At 34.3% G+C, this 24,134-nt stretch overlaps 1 protein-coding gene across 2 annotated transcripts in view; it reads right to left on the bottom strand.

The window, feature by feature from the left end:
* LOC132703401 (zinc finger protein 729-like) overlaps positions 1-23,785 on the bottom strand; it is a 47,724-nt gene extending 23,939 nt beyond the window's left edge. The window contains exons 1-7 of one of the 2 annotated variants that reach the window (XM_060672641.1): positions 23,645-23,785; positions 1,092-1,335; positions 646-1,041; positions 349-582; positions 239-298; positions 129-185; positions 28-78 (exon numbers count right to left, since the gene is read on the bottom strand). In XM_060672641.1, the coding sequence (XP_060528624.1) occupies positions 28-78; positions 129-185; positions 239-298; positions 349-582; positions 646-1,041; positions 1,092-1,332 (1,039 nt within the window). In that variant the 5' untranslated portion in view covers positions 1,333-1,335; positions 23,645-23,785. Of the gene's footprint in view, positions 1-27; positions 79-128; positions 186-238; positions 299-348; positions 583-645; positions 1,042-1,091; positions 1,336-10,933; positions 11,010-23,644 lie in introns of those variants that run through there. The other variant, XM_060672642.1, reaches the window with a different exon arrangement.
* Between the last annotated feature and the right edge of the window lie 349 nt (positions 23,786-24,134).

Genomic DNA, 24,134 nt, shown 5'->3' with positions numbered 1-24,134 from the left:
TACCTATTAAACATAAAAATGTATTACCTTTTGTGTAAGATGATGGTGGATGCATCTCAGTCTTTTCTTTCCAGTTACCTAAAACAGGGATGTTTAGTTGAACTATTGAATTCATATAGACAAACAACCTTTTGATTGACTGGATCCTGTGATATCGTCGTCGGTTGTTCTTGGTTTCCACTTTCCTAGAGAAATCATTACTTTTTACATTTTTTTAGTTGGGTGTTAATGTTCATACCCTTTGTATGCGTTGGTGGCGGTATCCCTTCATCTGATTCACATTGCGGCTTCCATTTACCTAAAATATCGTCTAGTTCATCGCGGTAACATTTTTAACGACTTGCAAACCTTTGGTGTGGCCAAGTAGTGAAGAATCTTCTTCTAGATCACCCTTAGGTTTCCATTTTCCTTTAGTATGCCGGGGGGGTGGTACGTCATCTTGTTTTTTAAAGGCTACCCACTTACTTCCAGTAAACGAAGCCGGTGGAACGCTATCGAATTCTGTAGGTTTCCATTTGCCTTTGGTGTAAGATGGAGGCGGAGATGTGTGTGATTTGGATGGATTTGGTTTCCACTTTCCTCCTGAGTATATTATTGAAAAAATATTGGAATGGTATTGCAATGGTAAAACGTAACTAAACATACCTGTAAATGTAGGAGGAGGCATATTCCAATCCCTTGTCTCTCTAGACCACTGAATGGGAGATGTTGGTTTCCACTTTCCGCCAGTATGATTCCTAGGAGGTATGTCTTCATCTTCGGAAGTCTCTTGGTCTTCATAATCATACTCGTCGGAGTCTTCATCAGAGTCTGCGTAGACTCCTATACGTGGTGGGTCATCTTTTCTTCGCTCCAAATCCGCAACCGCTTTGATAAGTTTGGATTGATTATCTCCTGAACCTAGTTCTTTTAGTTGGTGACCTCCGATCCATACATTTTTACCCGATTTCGACTGAGGAGTTTCTTGCTGGTCTTTGGATGTCGTTGCTTGGATTACGGCAGTTGTTTTGCTACGAGTCAAAATTCCACCAATGTGTTTGCCTAAAGATACTTCGATAAAACATAGAGTACACTTAAAGACACCGTTTTACCGGAAGTGGATTGCTGTTCTGGTTTCTTCAAGCTGCTTCTGAGCTCGAGAGAAGAAAAAAAGTCGTCAGCTTTTAGACCTATTTCATCTGGAGGTAAAAGCTGGCTAGGCAACGGTGATTTAGGTGGGTAATTGGAAGTTTTGCTGCATCCGGATTTGCGGTGACTGATGTAATTGTCGAGTCCAAGAATAGTCGATTCACATTTTAAGCAGAAATGAGTGTCATCAAAATCTGCGATCATTTTCTGAAAACGTGTACTTTGGTGAGTATTTTCTTGTGCTATTGCTGTTCATTGAATTATATGCTAATAATATAAATAAAAAATCTGAATTCCTGAGATTGTCACAAAAATTGCGCTATTTCAGAGATTACGAGCATGATTGCAGTCAAACTACGAAGTTACTATTTACATGCACCAGAAGGCGGTCCATCAGTTGCAGTATTCGTGGGAGGTCAAACCAAAAAGTCAAAAGACAGATTTATCCTAGGCGACAGGAAAGTCACAGTTCATTTTTCAATAAAAACTTCCACAGGCTACTGTAATACTATTTACAAATCTTCTAGATTCCTCCTTAGAGGGTTGTTGATGGATCGAACTTGGTGACGTTTCGTCTGTTGCCCTCTTCAGAGCTTAACTGAAACTTACACCAATTCTACTCTGTACCTGCTTCTAGGTATGTGATATTCGTGGCCGGGGTATTTTGGTTTTAAAAAACTTCTCCCTTAGAACATAACACAAATTTAAAACACTACTGTATTTAAACTAAACAATTACAAAATTATTTTATAATAGTCAACTGGATTTTAACAAACAGATTTCAAATAAAAAAATCCGTTGTTCCTGCAGCGTGCCGGGCATGTATACGGTAGCTGGACTGTGGGCCTCGAAGAGTTCTAGAACGTTGAGGAATCACGCGCTTCTTAGTCAGCATTACTCAGCAGACAATGTAATACAGTACTAATGACTTTGAGGTTCAATAATAAGGTTAGATTGTTGTAAACAAACAGATTGAATTACTCCATATAACTTGTTGTGTGTTGCTTGAGGGGGCGGAGCTAAACGAGGGGCATGAGCGTTGTCTCGAATGACTGACTCCCATACTTATGAATGATATCGCAATTAAGATTTTTTGGTTCTTTATAGGTTTCTATAGATTCACGGATTTTTCGTTGGTAGAAGAACTGATTACATGCAAGAATTTTAGTTTTATCGAATTAAATTTCGTGTCCAGTTTTGTTTGTATCCTGGTATCTAAATGGAATAATGGGGAACGCATAGATGTTCCCGGCGTTTATTCATAAATTTGACAGTTATAAGAAAAATATGTTCCAGATGTCCAAGATGCATGTAATCAGTTCTTCTACCAACGAAAATTCCGTGAATCTATAGAAACCTATAAGGTTGGATTCTTGAATTCTAATATTTCTGAAATAATATTGAGAGTTTCAGGAATAGGGAATTTAGTAAATAATATCCTGTTGATATTCTGGTTAGCTTTGTACCCTCTAACCCATGTTTTACCATTGAATTTTAAACTAATAATAACCTCCCATTCCTAGATCTTCTTATCTAACATTGTGTCGTTCTGTTTACAGAAAATCTACGCACATACAAAAGTCATCGGTTATCAACTGTCTTGTTTATAGAGCCGTAAAACGCAGCCCGAGTCACTGAGATATTAAGCTTTCCATCACAGAATACACTTTATCAAAACCTTTCAAAGACAAGGAGTCCGAACACAACCCCATATTTTCCACTGTTGTCTTTCCTTATATTCAAAACATCACTGACCACATATCAAAAGTTTTTAAAAAATATAATGTCAAAACCAGATTTACCACTTGTCCAAAAATTTCTCAACATCATGTAATGTTTGAGATATCAGGAGTTTACAGCTTTCTATGAATATACGGCAAAGAATACATTGGAGAGACCGGACGAAAAATATCAACTAGACTCAAAGAACATGAAAGAGTCTTAGGACTACGACAAATAAACTCATGAGCAGTTACTTAACACAATCACGAAAACTGATATGAAATTTTATTCCATAAAACTAATTCTTCAAAACCAACGAAAAATCCAAGATTCTATAGAAATCTATAAGCATCTTAACGACTCAGGTCTTTACGTTTCACCAATATGGGAATCAGTCATCCGAGACTATGTTCATGCCATCCTTAGCGATATATAAGCAGATACACAGTAGAATACGAGTCAATTTTAGTTTAGCTCTGAAGAAGCCAACAGGATGATTGACGAAACGTCAGCAAGTTCGGTTCATCAACAACTGACGTAGAAGATTTTTAAATAAGTCACAGTTAATCACAAGTGGAGTTAACGACATACTTCTTCATAATGGACAAAAAATTTAGCACTCCTGACGTTTGAGAGATTTATTTATTTATCCAAATAGTGACAAAATCTTAAACAAGAAATTCGCAGCTCGCTGTAACCATTTTTATCCTTTTCCATAATAATAACAGCCAAATGGAAAGTTGTTTTATTAATTTAGAGAAAACATATGAGATTCGAATGTTAGGATCCTACCTATAAAAACCACTTTAATTACGGGTTTGATTGGCCACGACCTGCGTACAACAGTGTTTAATAAAGGAATGAAGGAGTTTATCAACGTGTTGTATACTATACTTTTCTACCACCATTTTGTTTTGGGTGCATTTTTGCAAAACAGGACAACTGCAAACCCATGACTAAAGTATATAGCAAATGTCCGAAATAACTCGGAACCGTGGCAAACGAAGCTAATGTTTTAAAGTGACACTTTGCGCTTGATTGATAGGAGCATATAAACGTTGATAAACTTCTTCAGTCATTTATTTAATAAGCACCCGCTCTGCTCGTGCCAACTTGTGACTAAAGTGGCATTTAGACTTATTCAAAGGATTAAATTTAAACTTATTGCGTGGGAAGGACTAACAGGAATATTATTTAACTAGTCTGCTGAAGTCTTAAGTTGATATTTTTATGTAAGTAGAATAGGTATTGTTAAAACATAAAAAATTGAAAATATAGATGTCATGAAGCAACGAGATATATTGTAGAAGAAAAAAATCGATAGTCCAGAGGATTCCGAGAAACTCGGGAATTTAGTCATGTTAAAAATAAAATAGAAACACCATGACGGCTTTAAAAAACAATATTTTAAAAATAAATGGGAACAAGCTGGGTGCAAGCAAGAAATACAACAAAATTCAATCTCCCTGGTGCTAATATTTTTAACATTCTGAATAAACATTTTTTGAAGGTGGGTCGAAAAATAGAGGAGACCGTACATTCTGAAATCCAAGGATTGACATCCAATTGATCAAAATAGTAGAGGAGAGAGATATTTTTAATGAGAGATATTTTTATTGATATCCTTTATTAGTAAGTAAATTAGGTTTTCCAATATTTTGCATTTGCAGACAATTTGGTACTACTTTAATTGCAGTGAGCGGGAGGGAGCTGGCACTCCAGGTAAATAGAGATTTGGGGATTTACAGTCCCTGTTTATTGAGTTTAATGATTAATATAAAAGTTACTAAATGCATACTTTTTAAACAAAAATAAAAATAATAATTTATTGAACCAATATCAATAAAAATCAATAACATAGAACAGAAAATTAGATATGTAAGAATAATAATAGGATTTAAATTGGACTGAGCATATTTACACACATTTACACAAAAAATGAGCTCATGCTGTCAGTGCCATTATTCACGTGCCGCGATTAATCTAATTGTGCGTTTTAGAATACATAAATGTCTACAAACCATTTTTCTTACTCGGCCTAAGGATCTGATTCCTGTATGGGGAAAGTGTGGTGCAACTAGTTATAAGTCTATGCAAATACTACCAAACAAAATATTAAAAGTTCTCTACACGGCAGGGTGTCCCACGGTTAACACAAAAATCTAACTAAAATCTTATCTTTGTGAGAGATTCATATTCACATTCATTCATACTATAATACTAGAGCGCAGTCCAATATTTATAAAGTCAATGTTAGAACTGATAATTTTTCCGATTTTCTGAGTTAAATCAATTTTGATTTATCGTAGAGTAGATTCGTTAAGATGTTTAAATCACACCTTATTTGAATAATTCTAAAAATGTTTAAACATATTTAAAAAAAATGTGATAGCGTTTTAGTTTCTACGCATCTCATGCGATTAATATTGTCATAAAGTTTGGGTTATACGTTTCTATACGTAAAACTACTTGTTACAATTTCTGGTTACGGGATGAACAATATCAATAGTATGGATCTGTGGTTGATATATTTACCAGTCCTTGTCTCTGGCTTACTTAAATAATTAAAATTACAAATTAGAAATACTTTTTCAAAAAAGAAAAACAAAAACAAATTTTAATTTTAAAAATATTGCTTATATAAATAAGTTTATACTATTAAAAGAACCACAGTTCACAAAAAAAATTCGTAGTTCGTAATAAATATAAGCAATCAAAAATTGTAAAATTGAAATCCCCTTTGAAACGTGCGGTCATTGGCTGTGACTAGTTGTGACGTCAATGCGCGCCAGTCGGACGGTAGCATTTTTAATTTTAGTCTTGATCCAGTCGCTTGCTTTTGTTATCTTGAAAATTTTGAAAATGACCGAAGCCAATCTCATAATTTACCTTTAGTGGATATGTTTATGGTGACATCTTACATACAAAACACCGAAAGTTTTTCTTTTGCTGGAGTTTGCGGTGTTAAAGCTAAAAGGTATGTTCATTAAAAAATTAGCGATTAGTGTTAAAAAAAAGTAAATTATTCAACAAAAAAAAAACAAAAAGGAAACCCAAATACTGATTTTAAAGTATATTGGCATCAATAACTAAACCATTTTATCTAGATCAGGAAGCCATTCCTATGGAGACTGCAATAAAATGGGTGCAACTTCACCGTGCAAAAATATTTGCGCGGTTAAGGCTAAAGTGACACCCGCACATTATGTTAACAAAAAATAACAGCTTTTATTTTCTGGTAGACGAATAAAAAGTTTACCTGGCGTTTTACGGGTTGTAAAGCAAACCAAGCGCAAATACAAACTGTCGTCCATTAAATACAAACACACCTTATACGAACCAAAAATAAACGTAAATAATATAATTTTCGGCCTATAACCTGAGAATAACACTATAACATGTCGCCGTATCGATCGAAAAGCAGCGGTATGACGTCACGATCATTCCCGCGCGTTTAGTGTCGTTTAAAAGGAAAAGCCTAGTACCACAACTTGAAGAATTACTTATTGCAACTTCAATATTGGGCATTGAGTTTTGATATTTGGATACATACATACATAAACAAATGTATTAAAGAAATAAAAAAATTGTTCAAGTTAATTATTGCGAGTGGAATTGATAAAATATAATTACGGATCTTTCTTCTGATTGCCCAATCCACATACAGTTAGTATGTTTGTCACGCCAAAAACTTTACTTACTGACATGGTGAGAAAGTAGAGCGTGGCTAGCGAAATCGTTGATAGGAACATGATAAAACAAAAATATTGTAATGTCGTCCAATTAAACTTATTAGAGGATAAATCAAGAGCAATCGTATGCACGACCGCAAATTGTCGTTGCGGTTATTCAATTCTCGTCAGAGCCGGAGAGAAATACGCGTATACATGCCGTGTAGATCAGCGACAAAAAGCGCAGGATGACTGCGTTGTCCCTACAGCGACGTTAATTTCAAAGAAATACAGCTTCGGGTCACGCGAGAAACGCTCCGCAAACTTTTGACATGAAAGCGTAGTTAAGATTAAATTGATTTCTGTTTTTAAACGGGACTTATTTAGCAGTTGCGTTAAAGGTTTATGATAATTCGCATACGGGTGTCAAATATCTCCAGAATGGCAATTTCCGTTTTGTATAGAGAATGGTGACCGGAGTTACGAAATTTTACGGGAATATTTTAGTAATTATTTAGTTTTTTTTTCAAAATACGTTATGCATATGCATACGTGGTGGTCGGTTTGACTTTAGGTCCCGATGCTGTCCAAACAGTTTGCAAAGTTGATATCGTGACCGTACCCCAAGAGTTTCACGCTATATTTAACTAATAGAAAGCAGTCTTCTTTAATAATAATAGTATTCCTCAACGTCAGTCGTGTATCATTTGATCATTGTATGATTTTTATATCCTTATAAATGCATACTTTATGCAGACGATGCCACTTACGAAATATAACAAAAATCTTGGTAAACTTATCCATAATGTTGATAACATTGAGAAAATGGCAGAACTTTGATGACAGTGTAAACTGGATTATCTTTATAATCCGTAGAATAAAGTGGGTGGTTATCAAAATACCAAAACAATCCTATGGATTATATATTTTTCCCTTTTTCGGTTTCACTCCAACAAAGATCGTTGGTCCGATTGCTATTTAGGTTCTATCCAGAACATCGGCAACCAATCTTTAAGATATAGAGAATTTTGTCAATCCCTTGTCATACACAGAAACACAGACAAGTTCAGGCAGAATTCTGTGTCCCTAAAAACAAAACAAACAAAACTTATACAATAAGCTACTGGCTAAAGTAAAAATTCTCAGTAATAGGTACTTTAAAAAAACTATCATAAGCATTCTTAAAAAGTATACTGCTTTTACAATGTTGGGAGTACATGGGTCATAACATCTTGATTAAGGTTAGAGAAACCGCTCAGTTCGGGGTAGTCACTTATTTTTATATGATATATGCGATTCTCGTCAAAGGTTACTTTTTTGGGAATTGTGTTAAGCAGGTGTTACGTGATCTAAATATAGATTTATCAGATGTAAGATTATTTTGAAATTCATTTTGAGATACCATTGTACTTTTTATATTTGATAACTTTTGAATCTAATAATGTTCCTTATTTGATTTTTTTGCATAAAATTCAATGCCACACTTAGAATAACTATATATAAATTAAGAACTGCACTGCACTGCAAGAAATGGCACATTTTTTCAAAAAGATTCAACAACATTATTGTAAAAAGCGTATCTTTCTATCTCTTAAAATAGAAAATTCGCCTAAACTTATGAGTGTGGTTGGGAATAATAATGCATGTAATAATAGACTCTTATTAATATCTGACTTATATCACTTATTACCGAACTTATTTATTGAATAAATGACATCAATCGGAACCAAAATACTGGTATAATTTGAAAATGATTATACATCTTTTCCTCTTTACGGTCATATGCGAACAACAGCAACATATTTTTTTGCTGAAAAAGAAGGTTATAAATAACGTAGAAGTATTATTAATTTCACGAATTCAAATTTTTGCGTAACCAACAATTTACTAAATGCTTTATAATTACATCGTGAGAGCAATATGAATTAATCGCAAAAATGAAACGGTACAAATATAATTAAATCTACCAAAGCGACTAGAACATTGGAGACGGTCTCAATAGAATTCAGCAAAGTTTGCAATTACTCCCAATCCTTTTAAAGACTGTCGGGGGTGCAAAAACAAATGCACAACAATGGATCCGATCGATGAAAGCGGCCGTTATGAGGCCGTCAGCCCCGCGGCAGCCAGAGGAGTGACGCGGAACAGACAGGCATAAATATTTTCCCTGCGTCTATTACTGTTCCTTCTTACCGACTGTCGCAGAAATTGTATTAGATTCTTTTAAGGAAAATTCTATCACATTGCGATTCATCCGAGCACAGGAAGAATATTTGAATTTATTTTTAAACTAAGCATAACTAAATGTAGGTACCATGCTTTCAATTTATCTTCATAACATTTTAATTGACTTTAACTTTTTTACTTTTAGAGATTTCAAGGTAAACAAACAAACAAAATGTAGGGTTGGTAACAAAGTTTTCTCCAAGTGACGTATAAAACACCATTAATTTTCTGACATATAAGCCTACATCATATTTTTTAAATGAAACACCCTGTATATTATATGTGTGTTTAATAGAATATCTTATTCCGATTACAATGATGTAACACACTTTATATTTTAGTTCACTCGTTTTTGACAAATCGGCAAAAATAGCAATTTTTTATATGATTTCAAAGAGTGCCGTGAATGACTGTAACAACAATAATTATTTGCAAATTAAAGTAAAACAAAAACACCAAAAATGCAAGATACACTAAAGTAAAAAATTCTTTAACTATTCTAAATGCTCTTGTAAGTGACCACTATTTTCCTGAACACCTTTCTCATACACTCTAATTGTATGATGTCTTTAGTAACGTTTCCGGATTGTCTTTTAACTGATTGATTGCCTATGCCGAAGTTCCACGACATTATTACAAGGAGTTCTGTAGACGTGATTTTTTATGCGTCCCCAAAAGAAAAAATCCATTAAAGTTAAGTCGGGGCGGTTGGCTGGCCAATCCATAGTTCCGCAGTTCATATCAAACTCTTGGGATATTCCATGTTAAGAAAATTTTTTACTTGCACAATATTGTGAGGAGGGGCACCGTCTTGCACCCATATAATCAGCGCTGATATATTTAGGAGTAAATCTTCTATATATTATTCTATTTGGTGCTCTAAAAGTTGCAGATAATGATATCCAGTTAACTTTTGATCTAAAAATATCGGACCCATAATATATAGATTGGTACCCCTGGGTTTTTATTTCATGTCTTTAACTTGGAGTATTTAAAGACGAATATCGCGTATTTTGTCTATTACACCACTTTCTGGTAGTGAACGAACTTTCATCAGTCCATAAAATGTGTTTCAAAAAATTATTATGCTCATTACGTCTATTTAAAAAATCCAAACAAAACCGCATCCTCCTTTGACATTGTTCTGCAACTAGTATTTTTAGTTTATCGAAATTTAAATGCATTGTATTTATATTCTTTCAAAATTGCGTGGATTGATCCCCGAGAAATACTTGTCTCTTCATATACTCTAGTAATAGAGGAAACTGGATGTGCTTCATAGAATTCTAATATGCCTTATTTTCTTCATTATGATTCCGGCATACCTTTTTAGCATTTAATACGTTACCGTTTTCTGCAAGCTCGGCGCTCTGGAAAAAGTCTAATATACTGACGATGAACTGCGGTTGCACCCTTATTAACCAGAATTATACTTGAAGCATATTTTTGACTTCAAACATAATTTGGGTTACCCGTTTTGGGTGGTATTTGTAGGTTGACCATTTTGTGGTAGGCTGATCATAAAGTTACTTGATTTCATGAACAACCACGTTTTTAGTCATGATAAAAAGAACAGATCTACCTAATACCAAATTATTCAAGGAACTTTCGATGAATTTATTGAGTGCGTTTCAATTTCTGTAAGTCCACAAACAAGTAGCGTCTTGGCCAACGAGAAAATCCATTTCCGTTCATTTTACTCAAATGACCATATATATATATATATATATATATATATATATATATATATATATATATATATATATATATATATATATATATATATATATATATATATATATATATATATATATATATATATATATATGATTCTCCCTTTTCAAAAGCAATTATCCTATTTCAAAAAATTTGTTTTCCCTCCAATATTATTTTTATTTTGTTTACTATTCTTGAGATTAGAGATTATGAAAAAATGAAATAAATGAATGAAAATGAAATAAAAACTACTAGAATTTCTTAACACATATCGCAAGAAAAAGTCTGAATTTCATCAGCTTTTCTATGTTACTTGCCCAACCCCCGAATAACGATCAATGCTAAAAAGAATATTTATCTTAAGATTAGTCGGTAATAATATTCGCCTTTTAAACTTTCTTTACAAGGGCTCCGTGGTGACAGTAAAACGCGATGCTTCTGACGATTATCAAGAAACGCTCTGAAATTACCTCGTGAGGTCGTCAAGTTGCCACTCGTCCACTCTTTACCGCCGTTATCTGTACGGATGCAAAAGGTCCATCGGTTGTAACGTCGGGCCGCTGAGCGTCCCTTCCCCTCTGACGTCCCCCGACGTTGTCTCCCGACTTTGTTATGTCTAATCGATGCATTTCTGCGCGCTCTGTCTTACGCGACCGGCCATTACGCACCTTAATGGTCACAATCGGCCACAGAAGAGAACAGTGGCGACTCGTCGGCACAGAATTTAAAGAAAAAAACTCAAGGGCATAAGCAATCATGCAAGTGCTTAAAAGTTTTGGAGCTAATTTATAACTGTTCGGCTTAACACCAAGTATTTCTCGTGTAATTTTATCTAGATCCAGATTCAAATTTTTGCTGAAAATGGTACTTCAACTGAAACATGTTCAGCTATCGTTTGGTATTAAATGAGTGGAAAGTGACGTCATAAGGTACGCAAAAAAAATGATTTATAGAATTCAAAGCGTAAGAACATAGTAAATATATTTTAGGAGCCAAAAATTTAACGAAAGGCACAACATGGGAGTCATCCTCCAGTTCGTCTGCATTGCATTGTTTACAATGTCCGCTTCGCTTCATTGGAAAGCATACATAACCTCTGCGCAGCGACGACCAGGTGACTGTCCTTTCATTCTGTTGCGAAACTCCACCATTGTAGAAAAAATAATGTTTAGCACACGTGAGCCATTTCCTTTCTCGGCTCCCCCTTGAAGCCGTGACTGGCACCAACATAGTGCGCGGAAGTGAAAATGGACTTTACAGCGCCAACGGAGTGAGAAAATTACATACTTAGCTCACATGGCATAAAAATAACTCTTTTTCAACCGGAAAAGTGAGAGAAAGCAGTGCTCAGGTGTGTGATTATTTGCATGGTGGTAGAGTTCAGCTTAATGAAAGGACTCGCCATGCTCGAGAACACTGCGCACAAGGTAAATGCTTTACGATGACGCGAAGCGGGCGTTGCCCCAACCGACGGTGTAAATAATACAATGTTTTTACATTACAAAAATGCTCTGCGAATAGTAATTGGTCAAGAAGATGATCGAGCACTACAAAATAGTACTTATAATTTAATAAGAATATAGTTATAAAAAACGAATGTTGGAAATCATAAGCTATCTTTTAAATTTGTTTTATTTAACATTAGTTTTTATTTTCATTCTATAGTTTCTTTGATGTATAAACATGAGATCAGTTTTTATATTGCAATAACAATACCAATAAAAATGATTAATTTAGGTGGCATAAAGCTGTAAAACATTGATTTCCAAACCCATGGCAAGCAAAAATAGTGACGTTTCTGTAGTGCTCGGTTGTTTTTTATTTCTTCGTTTCAAATCGGCAACTTTATACAAAAAACATGAGGTGTTTCCATTTGAAAAAATGTCTTTTAACGATTTTTTTATTGAAATTTTGAATGTTACTTCTTGACCACCCTGTATTTATTTACTTCCTTTCTATTCGATTCTACGAGCTAATAGAAATCCCAGCACGTGAGTATGCAACCAATACATATTGGACTAATATTGTTGTTTGTTGACATTGGCAAATATGGCGATTTCGAATTGTTAATCTTGGGCTATTTTGCTATTAGAGAAAGTGGAATTTCTCGGTATTGCAGCCTAATCGAAATTAGTAAATATTGCTGCGGATTAAACGAATATCTGACAAATTCAACAACTCTCTGCAAATATTTTTAAGAATTCCGCAACGCGACGAACGACCGAAAATTGCCGTGGACAAAATAGTTGACGTTTTTGAACGATGGTAGCAATCTTTCTGGATTGCCAACTATTTTTCGACGACGCGGCGCGACTTGAAACTTTTAAAGCTGAAAGTTCCCAAAACGGCAGATTTACTGCCGACAGTCCTTTTGTGCCCGTCAAGTCACTCTAGCAGGCCAGAACAGCCGTCTCCGGGTAGCCTCACGGACTCGAATCTCTCTCGGACTTTATGTGATTTTTATGCTAATTTATAATTTAGTTGATATGTGATTTTGGAATCCGTGTTCGGCGTTCCTCTCGTTTTGTTGTTTTGACACGATTTATTGTCGAGATTTGAAGTATTTATTACGGATTTCTCATTGTGAACCGAACGTAACGAAAACACCGTCAAGGGTACGCCGTGTTATAACATAAAGACGAATATTTATGGTGGCATTATCGGTGATGAATATAATTAAAAAAAAATCTCTTCTCGGACGGTTTCTTTCGTGTGTACGTTATATGCGCGGTTATTTATCGTTATTGCCGACAGATGAATGTCGGATTTATTAACAGAAGGAACCCAATAATTAAAAGGATTTTGATTTGAGCTTCGTCCGTCCAGAAAGTGTAATAAAGGCGATAACTTTAAGGATTTTAATTAAAAAGTAAAATTTTTCGGGTCGGTTAATTTATCGGTAGGTCGTCTTATCAATTCGGCCTTTTTTTCGTTGATGAGGACGCGTTTTTAATTGACGAACTCGATTTTACGACCCGGACCGTCTAATAAGGAAGGTGATGTCCATTGGAACAAATCGGTGTCCAGAATGGTTAATAGTTATTTTTAGTACAATTTGTTTTCTCACGCCAACCGGACAAGTGAGGAAAAGGCATTGCTCACTTCCCCTGAACATGATAACATGCTATAGCATGCTAACTTACTTCATTTTCTTACTAAACATTTAACTTCTTTTTTCCCTGAAAATTTAATGGGGTTTGGGCATATTTTGACCAAATGCTGCTAAAAATTTGATGTTGATTGTTGAACGCCGCAAAATGTTGTTGATTAATGGAGAAATATTGACTATCATCAAAATATTTTTTGACCGGTAAAAACCAATACAGCTAATAATAATAAAGCCATTCTCAAAATAATATTTACATAATAAAATTTAAAAAAATATTAACAATAAACAAATAATGATATCAATCACTCAGTTGCGACGTCTAGATCTCAGAAAATTAAATCAAATTAACCATACTTCTAAGATGTCATGCAACCAACCGCTTGCAGATTGCACTTAACTTTACCTCACTTGTAAGGAGAAATACCACTTTGCTCACTTTTTTGAGTTGAGCTTTAATACATTTTGCCAACGATGGTCAATTATGACTTAATAATGTCAATTATGACAATTTTCGACACAGTTGGAATACACCTTAGTTTGTTCGGTAATGTTTTAGGTTTCCGTTAGATTGATGGTACGGCACCATTTACTTTGCTTGTAAATCTCGTACCCTTCAAGATACACTACTCTGGATTTCACTGCTGCATGGTATACCGTAAACACCTGCTGTCTCGACAGGAATTTTATCTTTAAGCAATCGCAGATATTGGGAGATTTTAGGACAAGTAGAAAAACTAGTTTTGGTGATATGTTTTTTCAAAATTTTTATTATTTGATCGGTCGGATTTTGAACATAAGGAAGGACTATTGTGAAGTTACTTTGTGTAAGTGGTTAATTCCTGGTTAAGAGATTTGAGTTCAGACAGTAATATGAAAACTAAGAAATTAATCTCGGAAGATTTTTGCATTTAGGTATCGATCAATATGAGTTGTTTTTTTATAGACGGAATGGCCTAAAGTTAAGTTTTCGAATAATAAAAATATCTGGAAAGGGGAAGAGTGTCGATAGCGAGGGAGTTGGGAGTTGATAGCGATACTTAAGTTCCGTAAAGATATTGAACATAAATTATATATTATTATTATATATAGTATAGTATTATTATATATAGTATTGTATTATTATGAACCTTGAACCACCTTAGAGGCGGTTTTACAGAATATATTTTGGCTCCATAATAAAAAGCCTTGACAGCAATTTTCATTGTTAATTTGTCATTCAATTTGTCATGGTCAAAGGTCCTAGAATCTTACCAGAACATAAGCGTCTATCATGTACCAATCGAAAAAAAGGTACAAATTCACTTTTAAACACTTGGAAAATTAGTTATGAGCATCCGAATCATCTTGTCACCATTCTTTAAAATAAAACATTCTCGAGGTGCTTTGGTGTTTCAAAATTCCCGTTCCGGCTCATTTTTGAAAATAGATATCGATTTTTCCGAATTTTTGTTGAAAGGAAAATGTTTCCAAGAAATTAGTTTGTTGTTAATTAATAAATTATTTGGTACGTGTTAACACTAAACCAGTTATAGAGCGTAAGGGATTAAACCTTTCGTCGTTATCAATAGCGGTCCTTTGTATCTACAGAGTGTTCGTACGCGGCGTTTCCTGCGTTAATAACAATTTGTAATCGCCTTTCATACGCCGCGTGTATTTTAATACTGTTTATATTGTGTTGCGCGGTTTTTGATTTATCGCTGTTAAAGAAAAACTGCTATGGGAGAGTGGAACCTGTTGCGAGGCTCGCTAATTGGTGTTAATTATTTTGATTTACGTGGTACGCCAGAGCGTAATAATTGAAAATTTTGCTTTTCAAATTGGGTTTGACATCGGGCTCAGAGGTATTTGCGCAGTACGATGCGGAAAAAAATATAAAATTAAAAAAATTCATGGTGTTGGGTATAATTTACAGCAGCACGTCCTCAACCGTCAGCATTCAAAGAACAATTTCATTATCCTCTTCTCTCTCTGTGAAATAAGGAGACTGATTAATGAATACGTGCTGATGTGCTAAACGAAGTACTTGTTTAAGTAGATAGTTTAAACAAAATCTTAGTAATTCACACATCTATCGCATTAATCGCACTTAAAAACATTAATAATAGCATTTGAGTGTGCGAAAAAAACTCATCACTGTCCTGAGAAATGAGCCTGTAATCAAGAATTCAGTGCAAAGAAAATAGAATAATCACAAATTTGTATTTATCTGAAGTCGCAATAAAGGTTTTAAATGAATAAAGTAAATATTTTAGGGTGGTAAAATATTAAAATACTAAGAAACGTAGTAAAATTTCGTATTCTGAGGAGGCAGACATCAGTCGAAGAAAAATGAACACATTAAATAACACTATAAGGCTAGAACCGATTTTAATTTCACTTTTTTATTCTATTCTTTCTTTTATTTAGAAAACCATAACGTTTGGAATTATCGTACAACAGGATAACTTGCTCCAGAATGGTTTACTGTAAAGCGATAAAATACATATAATAGATAGATATAAAGACATTTTATCAATAGTTCGTGATCTCCACTGATTTGAAAAAATTATCGCGTACAATGTTGATCAAAACTTTTATATTAATCTTTCTGATGCTAATACATTTAAGCATTTGGAATAAATTCCTTCGAGCTTCTCTTCCGGAGTCACAACAAAAATTATAACCTTCGTATTGTAAACTTGAGACACAAAATTATTCTGGCGGAAATATTTCACACAACTTAGACAAAAGATCTCGCACCGCACCTTCTCCCACATATTTTGATGTTTTTTCTATAATTTCCTTCGACGATGATATATCGGGTGGTGCAAGAAAAGCTGTTACATCAGATTGAGATCTCTTTCCATTGTCCTGTTCCATCATCCCCAATTAGCCGCGTAATTATTACCTAGCCGCTAACGCGAGGACTGCGCTCTAAGGTGTTGCCAAACTTACGAGAGATTTAGAAGAATGTGTAGATTTTTTAATTAAAAAAAAACATATATTTTTAGTTAGTGACATATTTAAGAAAAATATTTTTTACGAAAATATTGAAACTTTACAATTTCCATACTATCCCTTTTTTTGGCCACTATCAGAATTATTTGTCTCTGACTAAGATAGAACCGACATAGTTGGAGCCTATAAAATACAAATGGAGGTGGTCATTTTATTTCCTAAGTAAAGAATGGGTGGAAAAAAAGTGCAAAAAAGTTACCTTTATATAACGAGTGTAAGATTGAATAAAAAATAAGTAGATTTAAATGTATTAACCGGTGTTGCTGTAGGATTGCTTGCGCAGGATAATGAACCATGTAAATATTATGTAAAAATGTGCTTGTTTACCTAGCTACCTATGTATGTACGTATACCTCTAGGATTCTTAAAGAAAGGACTTAAATGCTATAACAACGAACAACCGGCAACGTTTCTGTTCGTCGCTCATCTTCTTATTTGGCGAGTTTAAGTAATGGATCCATCATCCCAACGGACACCAGCGTCCAGTCCCAAAACATCTCGTCCGGATCTTTCCGAATTAGCAGCGGATTACCACGGCGCCCGTCGTTTTGTCAGCAGTTACGAAATCAATTGATTTATCATCATAACAAAACGAGCGATCCATTATCTTAACGGAACCTGATGGTAACTCAACAAGATTTTATTCCAAGTCTCTTATTATATTCCGTTTCTAAATGGCAGGGAGTAATAAAACATGCGAAAGGACAGCAGGGTGACGAAGTAATAACTTGAGCGAATTAAGTCAATTTACATATAATGCATATAATGAATTGAAGAAACTAAGCGAAATTCCTTTGTAAAAGTGAAATATATTAAACTAAAATTTAATATTTGTGAATAATGCAAGTTATAGAGACATATATGTATAGAGTTCCTGGCAATATTTCGACACAGCTTCCATTTCCAGCTTATTCCAGATTTTACGAATTTTTAAATAATTTTCTGAATTTCAACAATTTTGAAAAATAATTTTTAGTTTATTAAAAATTACACTGTTAATTAATAAAAATGATTTATTATAAAATAAAGTATAAAAAAATATTAATAATGGAAATACATTTTCAAAACGGGTATAAAAATAAGATTTTAGAAATACATTCTTTAAAATTTTGTTTCTTAATTTTTTTCTTCCTCTTCAGCTTTAATCAAGCAATGTTTAACAAATTTTGTTAGTAATTAAAGCCAAATAGTGCTTTTTAAAAAAATTAAAACCACCCATTATTTATGACCTCGTATGATATAACTTTAAAAACGACAAGTGAGTTTGCGGAATTCCATTCGGAATTAAACAAACAAAAGCAGGATATTCCTGAATAATTTTCCATCCGTTATTTATTAGTTGGGTGAATATTCCAAAAAAAAAAAATCCAAATCACCAGTAAGGTTCCTTTAATGTTATAATACTGATTAGGTGGCACACTTGTAGCTACCAACTCCTGTCAAAATGGGTTAAGTGGCAACCAAACGTTACACCTTAGACGCAATTTACAAGTAACATTAAGTTATGTGTGTATTATTATCTACTATTTTAACGTTAAAGTTATTTAATGACATATTTGCTTTGTTTAAATTTACATTCGTTTATTATTTAAAGACAATTTAATTAATGGAAAGTCCTCAAAATTCTGGTAAAATACAAATCAAGAAACAGAAATAACCGTACTAGGCATATATCATTTATGCTTATAATAAAGCCTATAGGAGGGTGTCCACTATGTTGACAATTTATAATACATAATCATATAATCTATTACAAATTAATAAAGGCTTTTTCTTTTCTATCTTTTTTGTCACCTGATGAACTGTATTTTTCTCTAAGTATTATTATTAAAGAGTTCTATCTGGACACTTGCACAACTTCTTTTGTTTTAATTCTACCCTACCCTATCTCCCTTCTAGGGACAAATCCTTTAACTTGGGCTCCTATGAGTTCTACTGACTTTAATTCCCAGTACCTCATGCTATCAGCGGTAACCGCTATATCACCGGATATATATTATATATTAGAATAATAATATTTTCTTTTTTTGCTAGATCTTCCATGTCATTTCTTTCTTCATCATGTTCAAGCTAGTGGAAAATATCTTGTTTTCTCCAAGAGGGTGTTTTTATTTTGTATTTATTATTTCTATTTTTTATTTTATTATTCTAAATCCGTCGAAAAGCCTTCCACGAAACCTCCATGCTTTATAGTTTTACAATATGATCTGCAAAAACTTTGTGTTTACGATTTTCCAAGGCAAAATTGATATCCTTCAAGGTTATCCATAGTAGCATTTACTTATCAGTGCAATCTTATCCATTCTAAATCAAAATTCTGTCTGGGGTGAGTATTTTCTTGTTAGAAGAGAAATACAAATCACGTATTTTGTACTATCATCAAGAACATTTGCTAGTCTAGCCATGCTGTTTACCACTCATAGGAAAAAAAATGCAAGAGCCCTCAAGGAAAAGAATAGCCGATTTCACCCCGAAAAGCAAAATAATTGACATTACACTGTTGCATGTTTACGTTACCAATTAGGGTCAGATAATCCTCTATGTTAAGAGCTCCACAAAAGCAAATTATATCTAAAATTATTTAAAGGCATTTACACATGTTACTCCTTCCATCTGTCGTTTGGTATAATATAGTTGCCAATGTCAATGCTTGCAACTTCAGAAAAAGTCTTCAGGGTTGATGACCTCTAAAATAATTTTAAGTTAATTTGGCAGAAAAATCAAGCCCCCTCGTGTTTATCCTCCCTCGGCCACAGGGATGAAAATTCGCAACCCATTTTGACAGTCTCGTAAAATTATTAGATATGCCTGATTTAAGGAAGCGCCTTTAAGATTACTGAGCAAAATCCTGCCTATCACATATTGTTTCTGAGTGGAACGATTAATTGTTTTCATCATTCTATACGTCAAACGCTAGTTCAAGCATCATCGCGCTTGCGTTAAGCTTTGGCACAGAAGTTTACTGGTGTGTATATAGACCCTGGAAAGCTTCGAGCGCTCTCCTTCCAGAACTTCTTTTAAAGACAATCGGTGCACTAACCTGGAGCTATAGGAGGGAGAAATTGAAAAATTGACGTGGTAAACAAGAAAAGCCGCTAATCCAGCGCCCGGTACAACGCGCTGCATTCCATCAGGTTTATGTACGCAGTTGAAGAACGGAAACTCCGGGAAATGTAAATTGAAAATGTGAAGTTACGCGGCCGTGCTCCGGTGTTAAATTTTCCGTAATCCGACGGCGGTTCGGACCGTAGATCTTGATTTTGTAATTTTGCGCGGTGGCGGCGTCCATCAGTCAGGTTAAAGGCGCGGGATTTCGCGGCGAGGGATGAAACGCCGTTAATGGGGGTTATTTATGTTGTTGCGTTTTGCAGGGCACGAGTTATCACGTGTTTGTTTGCTTTGGGAATACGCTTACGTTCTCTATATGCTGAGTGAAGAATTCTTGGTTTTAGTGGAAATTTCGAAATTGGAAAAATCCCGAAATAGGACCACGTTTAATGACATGCAGAGAAATCTTCCTCCCAAACACCAAAAACACTATGTTATTGTAGGGCATCTTAAATGATTTTTGTTTCACTTCCTTTCCTTCCTTCCAAAAAATCGATTCGTTAAAATGTATTGTATATGTAGGACTGTTTATCGTTAGTTTAAGGTTCTGAGGAAATAAACACAGTCCGACGTTCTGTCTAATTAAATAAGACTATATTTTCACTTATTTACACAGCGCACAACAACTTCTTTTACACTTGGCATGGACAACAATTCGTCTACCCGTCTTTCGTCTTACAATTCGTCTACTCGTCTTGCGTCTTATTAAAGAAAAAGAGTAAAGGGCAAGGCTTTCCGCGTTACCCACGTTTTTTTAGTTTAATCGTCTAAAACATAATGCCCGTGGTCAAGTGTCGTGACCTGCTTTTCGTTGGTACGCTTCAAAAATAGACCCGAACTCTCAGGAAACACTGCAAAGCGGCTTACTTTTGTGATCGGCTCACGTCCGTAAAAGAAATAATGTAAACATAACCCTCTATAATTGCACGCAGAAATAATAAACAAAGAAATACCGCGCTGGCGAAAACTAAACTAAAGGATATATTTTATCCACATATATAATAAATAATATCAAATAATGACAAAATAAATATTCAGGTGTTTACAGCTAATCATACAACAGCATGATTTTTTACCATAAATAACAATAATTGTGGCATAGAAAAAAATACAAAAGTCATAGAAATTTTCAGTTACATTACTAATTTAAACTGCAACTAACATATTGAAGCGGAGGAAGCGTGCAAAAAGGTACACAAATGACAGAAGAGGATGTTAAGAATTATTTCCAAAATTAATGTTAGTAAGTCCTGTATTTACTATATATCACATACCATTCAACTTGCAGCAGGACCCATTGTACTACAGGGTCAAGATTACAAAGTTGATAGATTGATAGATTCTGAACCGAGCCATTGATTTAAATATGTCCTTCATGTTCATTGATTCAACTGCTAAAATGTTGTTTAAACTCACCATTAACCTCATGCTACCAGGGATTAATGGAAGTCGTGCTTTTAGACTTTTTAGACTATTAAATTTAAAAAAATATAAAATTAAAAAAACTGTGTTACATATTGTTTTGAACATGTATAAGTTTGTTTTAAAGTAAACATCTACTTATCTACCACACGTATCCTTAAAAATGCCGCCCAATTGTCAACGTTGCCTCAATTTGATCTGAAATTTTGTCATGACAAATTGGGGAGCAACAGCGTCAACCCCGACAAATTATTTATATTTTTATATAATTATTTCTATTTCAAAGGAATGAAAACTAAAATGAAACCTTTCCAAGAAGATAGAAAACGACAACTTTCAGCATTCGATTGGGCTGGGCACCACCGCGTCAATATATCTCCGACCGACCGTCAGCCATACATCAAAATAATATCTCCGGGAGGCAGGCATCTGGCAACGTCGTCCGTCGTCATATATCTGTCAAAAGCACCGAGACGGGAGAGAGAAGAAAAGCAAACCCGGGGCCTCTCCGCCGCGCCGCGCTGAGAGACTAAATTACGCGTTGGATTATGTTTGGTTCCTGTCCATAAGTCATATTAAGACTACACAAAACTGGTAATAAATCTGTCAAACGCGGGACCAGGGGAAGGAGAACGATGGCAGCCAGCCATCACGGTGTGGTGTTGCCACGCCGACCAGGGTACGGAGAATGCACTGTTGCCGTCCCAGTTTTATAATCGTTGATACCTGATTTATTATATTATATTTTAAGGTTTGTTTATACCGATCCCAGTCTAATAATAGCATAACAACCGATTAGGAAGCTCAACCTAATCGTAGTTCATCCTGATTTAGGTCAATAATACCCTTAACAATCGTTAATGTTCTGATAATGGCCCCGTTTGTTAGGCGATATTGAAATCATACGACACGGGTGTGTCTTAGCCCTCTATCCGCAAACTGTGTAAGTATCATCATGAGTGTTAAAATGTCAATATTTTACTGTTTTCGTTCTGTAATTGTTGTTATATTGTCATTATATGCTTATCTGCAGAAATATGCTTATTATGATCTTTCGCTAGTACTGGTTAGGTATACTGACAACAAAAACAATTATCGCATCGTTAAAAATCCAGTGTACCAAAAATATATCGAGACTAGGTTCTATATAAATATATTCAAAGGATAATTGATTTCTCTAAAACCCCTAGGGATAAATTAGAGCAGATAGCGATGCGAGAAAGCAAAATGTACCGGGTGTTTGATGCAAAAACTCAAAAATGCAACTACTTTTTGAAAGAAGCGGGTATGTCACATTAGCAAAAATATAGATGGATAGATCATTATCGCGAATGTAATGTACCGAATTTCCAAAACGATTAAGTCTCGTTTTTCATAACCCCGTATGTAGTGTGACTTCCTTATTTTGGACACAGTAAATTACTACAATTACTACGTACTTGTCTGGTAAAATTCTGTATTTCATATTTGAAATTCAGAAAATCTACAAACTTATTTTAGATATCGTATTTGTAAATCGATAAGAAAATAATATTATTTTCTTGAAAATTGGCTGGGAACAACGAAATTTCGAAAAAATCGTAATTGCTATACTAAAATGGTAATTGAAAACAGGTTCATTTAATAAAAAGGAGTAAAGTTTAAAAGGCTGCATTCCAGTATAGTTGTTCCTCAGGATTATTGATTGATATTATTTGCAGTTGGTTCTAATTTCACTTCTCTATTTTTTAAATTTCAAAACACCTGTATAAAGGGTATCCCAATAGTGCGTCGCTGATTGAAGGAAATTATATTACGAAGTTGCCCAGATACATCAGACGCATAACCTAAAATTATTTTTAAGTCCGCAGGATGTGTAGAAATATAAAATTATGTTTTTTCATATGGAAACCCCTATGTGTTTCTTTATATTTGAATTCTACCATTGATTCTAAATATATTTTATATAACATATGCTATTGTTTGTTAAAACAAAAAGGTTTTTCAAACATTTTCCATTACAGCATGTATACATGCAATGTGGCAAGTGACAATAACCTCTTTTGTATCCGTCCATCGATCATTTTCGTGCTTGTAACTAAATGCTATTTTCCTTCAATGACCACAAAATGAAATAATTAATGGTTAAAGTGCTATATTTTTTCCAACTTCTAACTTTGTTCTATCCGAACAAATTTATTAATAACTAATAAAAAAAATTTAATGCCCATATATTCTCTTTACACCAAATTATGCTTCTAATAAAAATTAAAATTCTGCATCGAAAAGCAAATTGCGAAAGATATTTTTTAAAGGAACTGGCAATTCATATGTTTTTTCCTTTTTTACAGTAAAGTGTTGGTAGATTTAAAAGTGTTGTGTTCCGTTATTTTACTTATTTGTTGAAATGTTGAAATAACCAAATACTTAACTGAGGCTTACTAGTAAATAACGAGCGGTCGAACAACTTAAATATATAATTTTCTGGGATGAAAACACTAAAAGTATGGCAGACGGACGCGCAGTTTAAGGTTAATCGAATTAGGCCTAGAGAAATTCATCTTACCAAAACGAATCCACGAATCTACAGGTCCGGTAAACACTATTACAACAATCTAAGTCATTTGCACTTTAATGTAAAGCACTGTGGCGATATTTTCACGTCGGAAACTGCGAACAACTATGCAAAAGGCAATTTGTTTGTCTCACGGCGTCACGGCCGACTCTACATCGCGTGCCACTATGTTCGACATTCATGGCCGCTTACGGTCGATAAAAAAGGAGAGCTGTTTTACCGGCCCGTCGGCGCGGCGGATTCAGCGGATTATTAGAAACAGTTTGATCATCCATATGCTAGAATTTTTGGTTAATTTACAAAATAATGAACATTTACTCACGTATGTCTTATTTGAATATTGGTGGTTTAGTAAATACAGGGTTTTGAAAATATAAATCGATTTAGTTTTTTTTCTTTTTTTTTCATATTCCATTCCGTTCCATTTCCGTATTCCGATTTAACGTTTCTCGAAACTCAAAAGTATTTATTATAAGACATA

The sequence above is a fragment of the Cylas formicarius genome, unplaced genomic scaffold (genome assembly GCF_029955315.1).
Source record: "Cylas formicarius isolate icCylForm1 unplaced genomic scaffold, icCylForm1.1 PGA_scaffold_6__28_contigs__length_40554024, whole genome shotgun sequence".
Classification (NCBI taxonomy): domain Eukaryota; kingdom Metazoa; phylum Arthropoda; class Insecta; order Coleoptera; family Brentidae; genus Cylas; species Cylas formicarius.
This window is presented reverse-complemented; position numbering and strand designations above follow the sequence as displayed.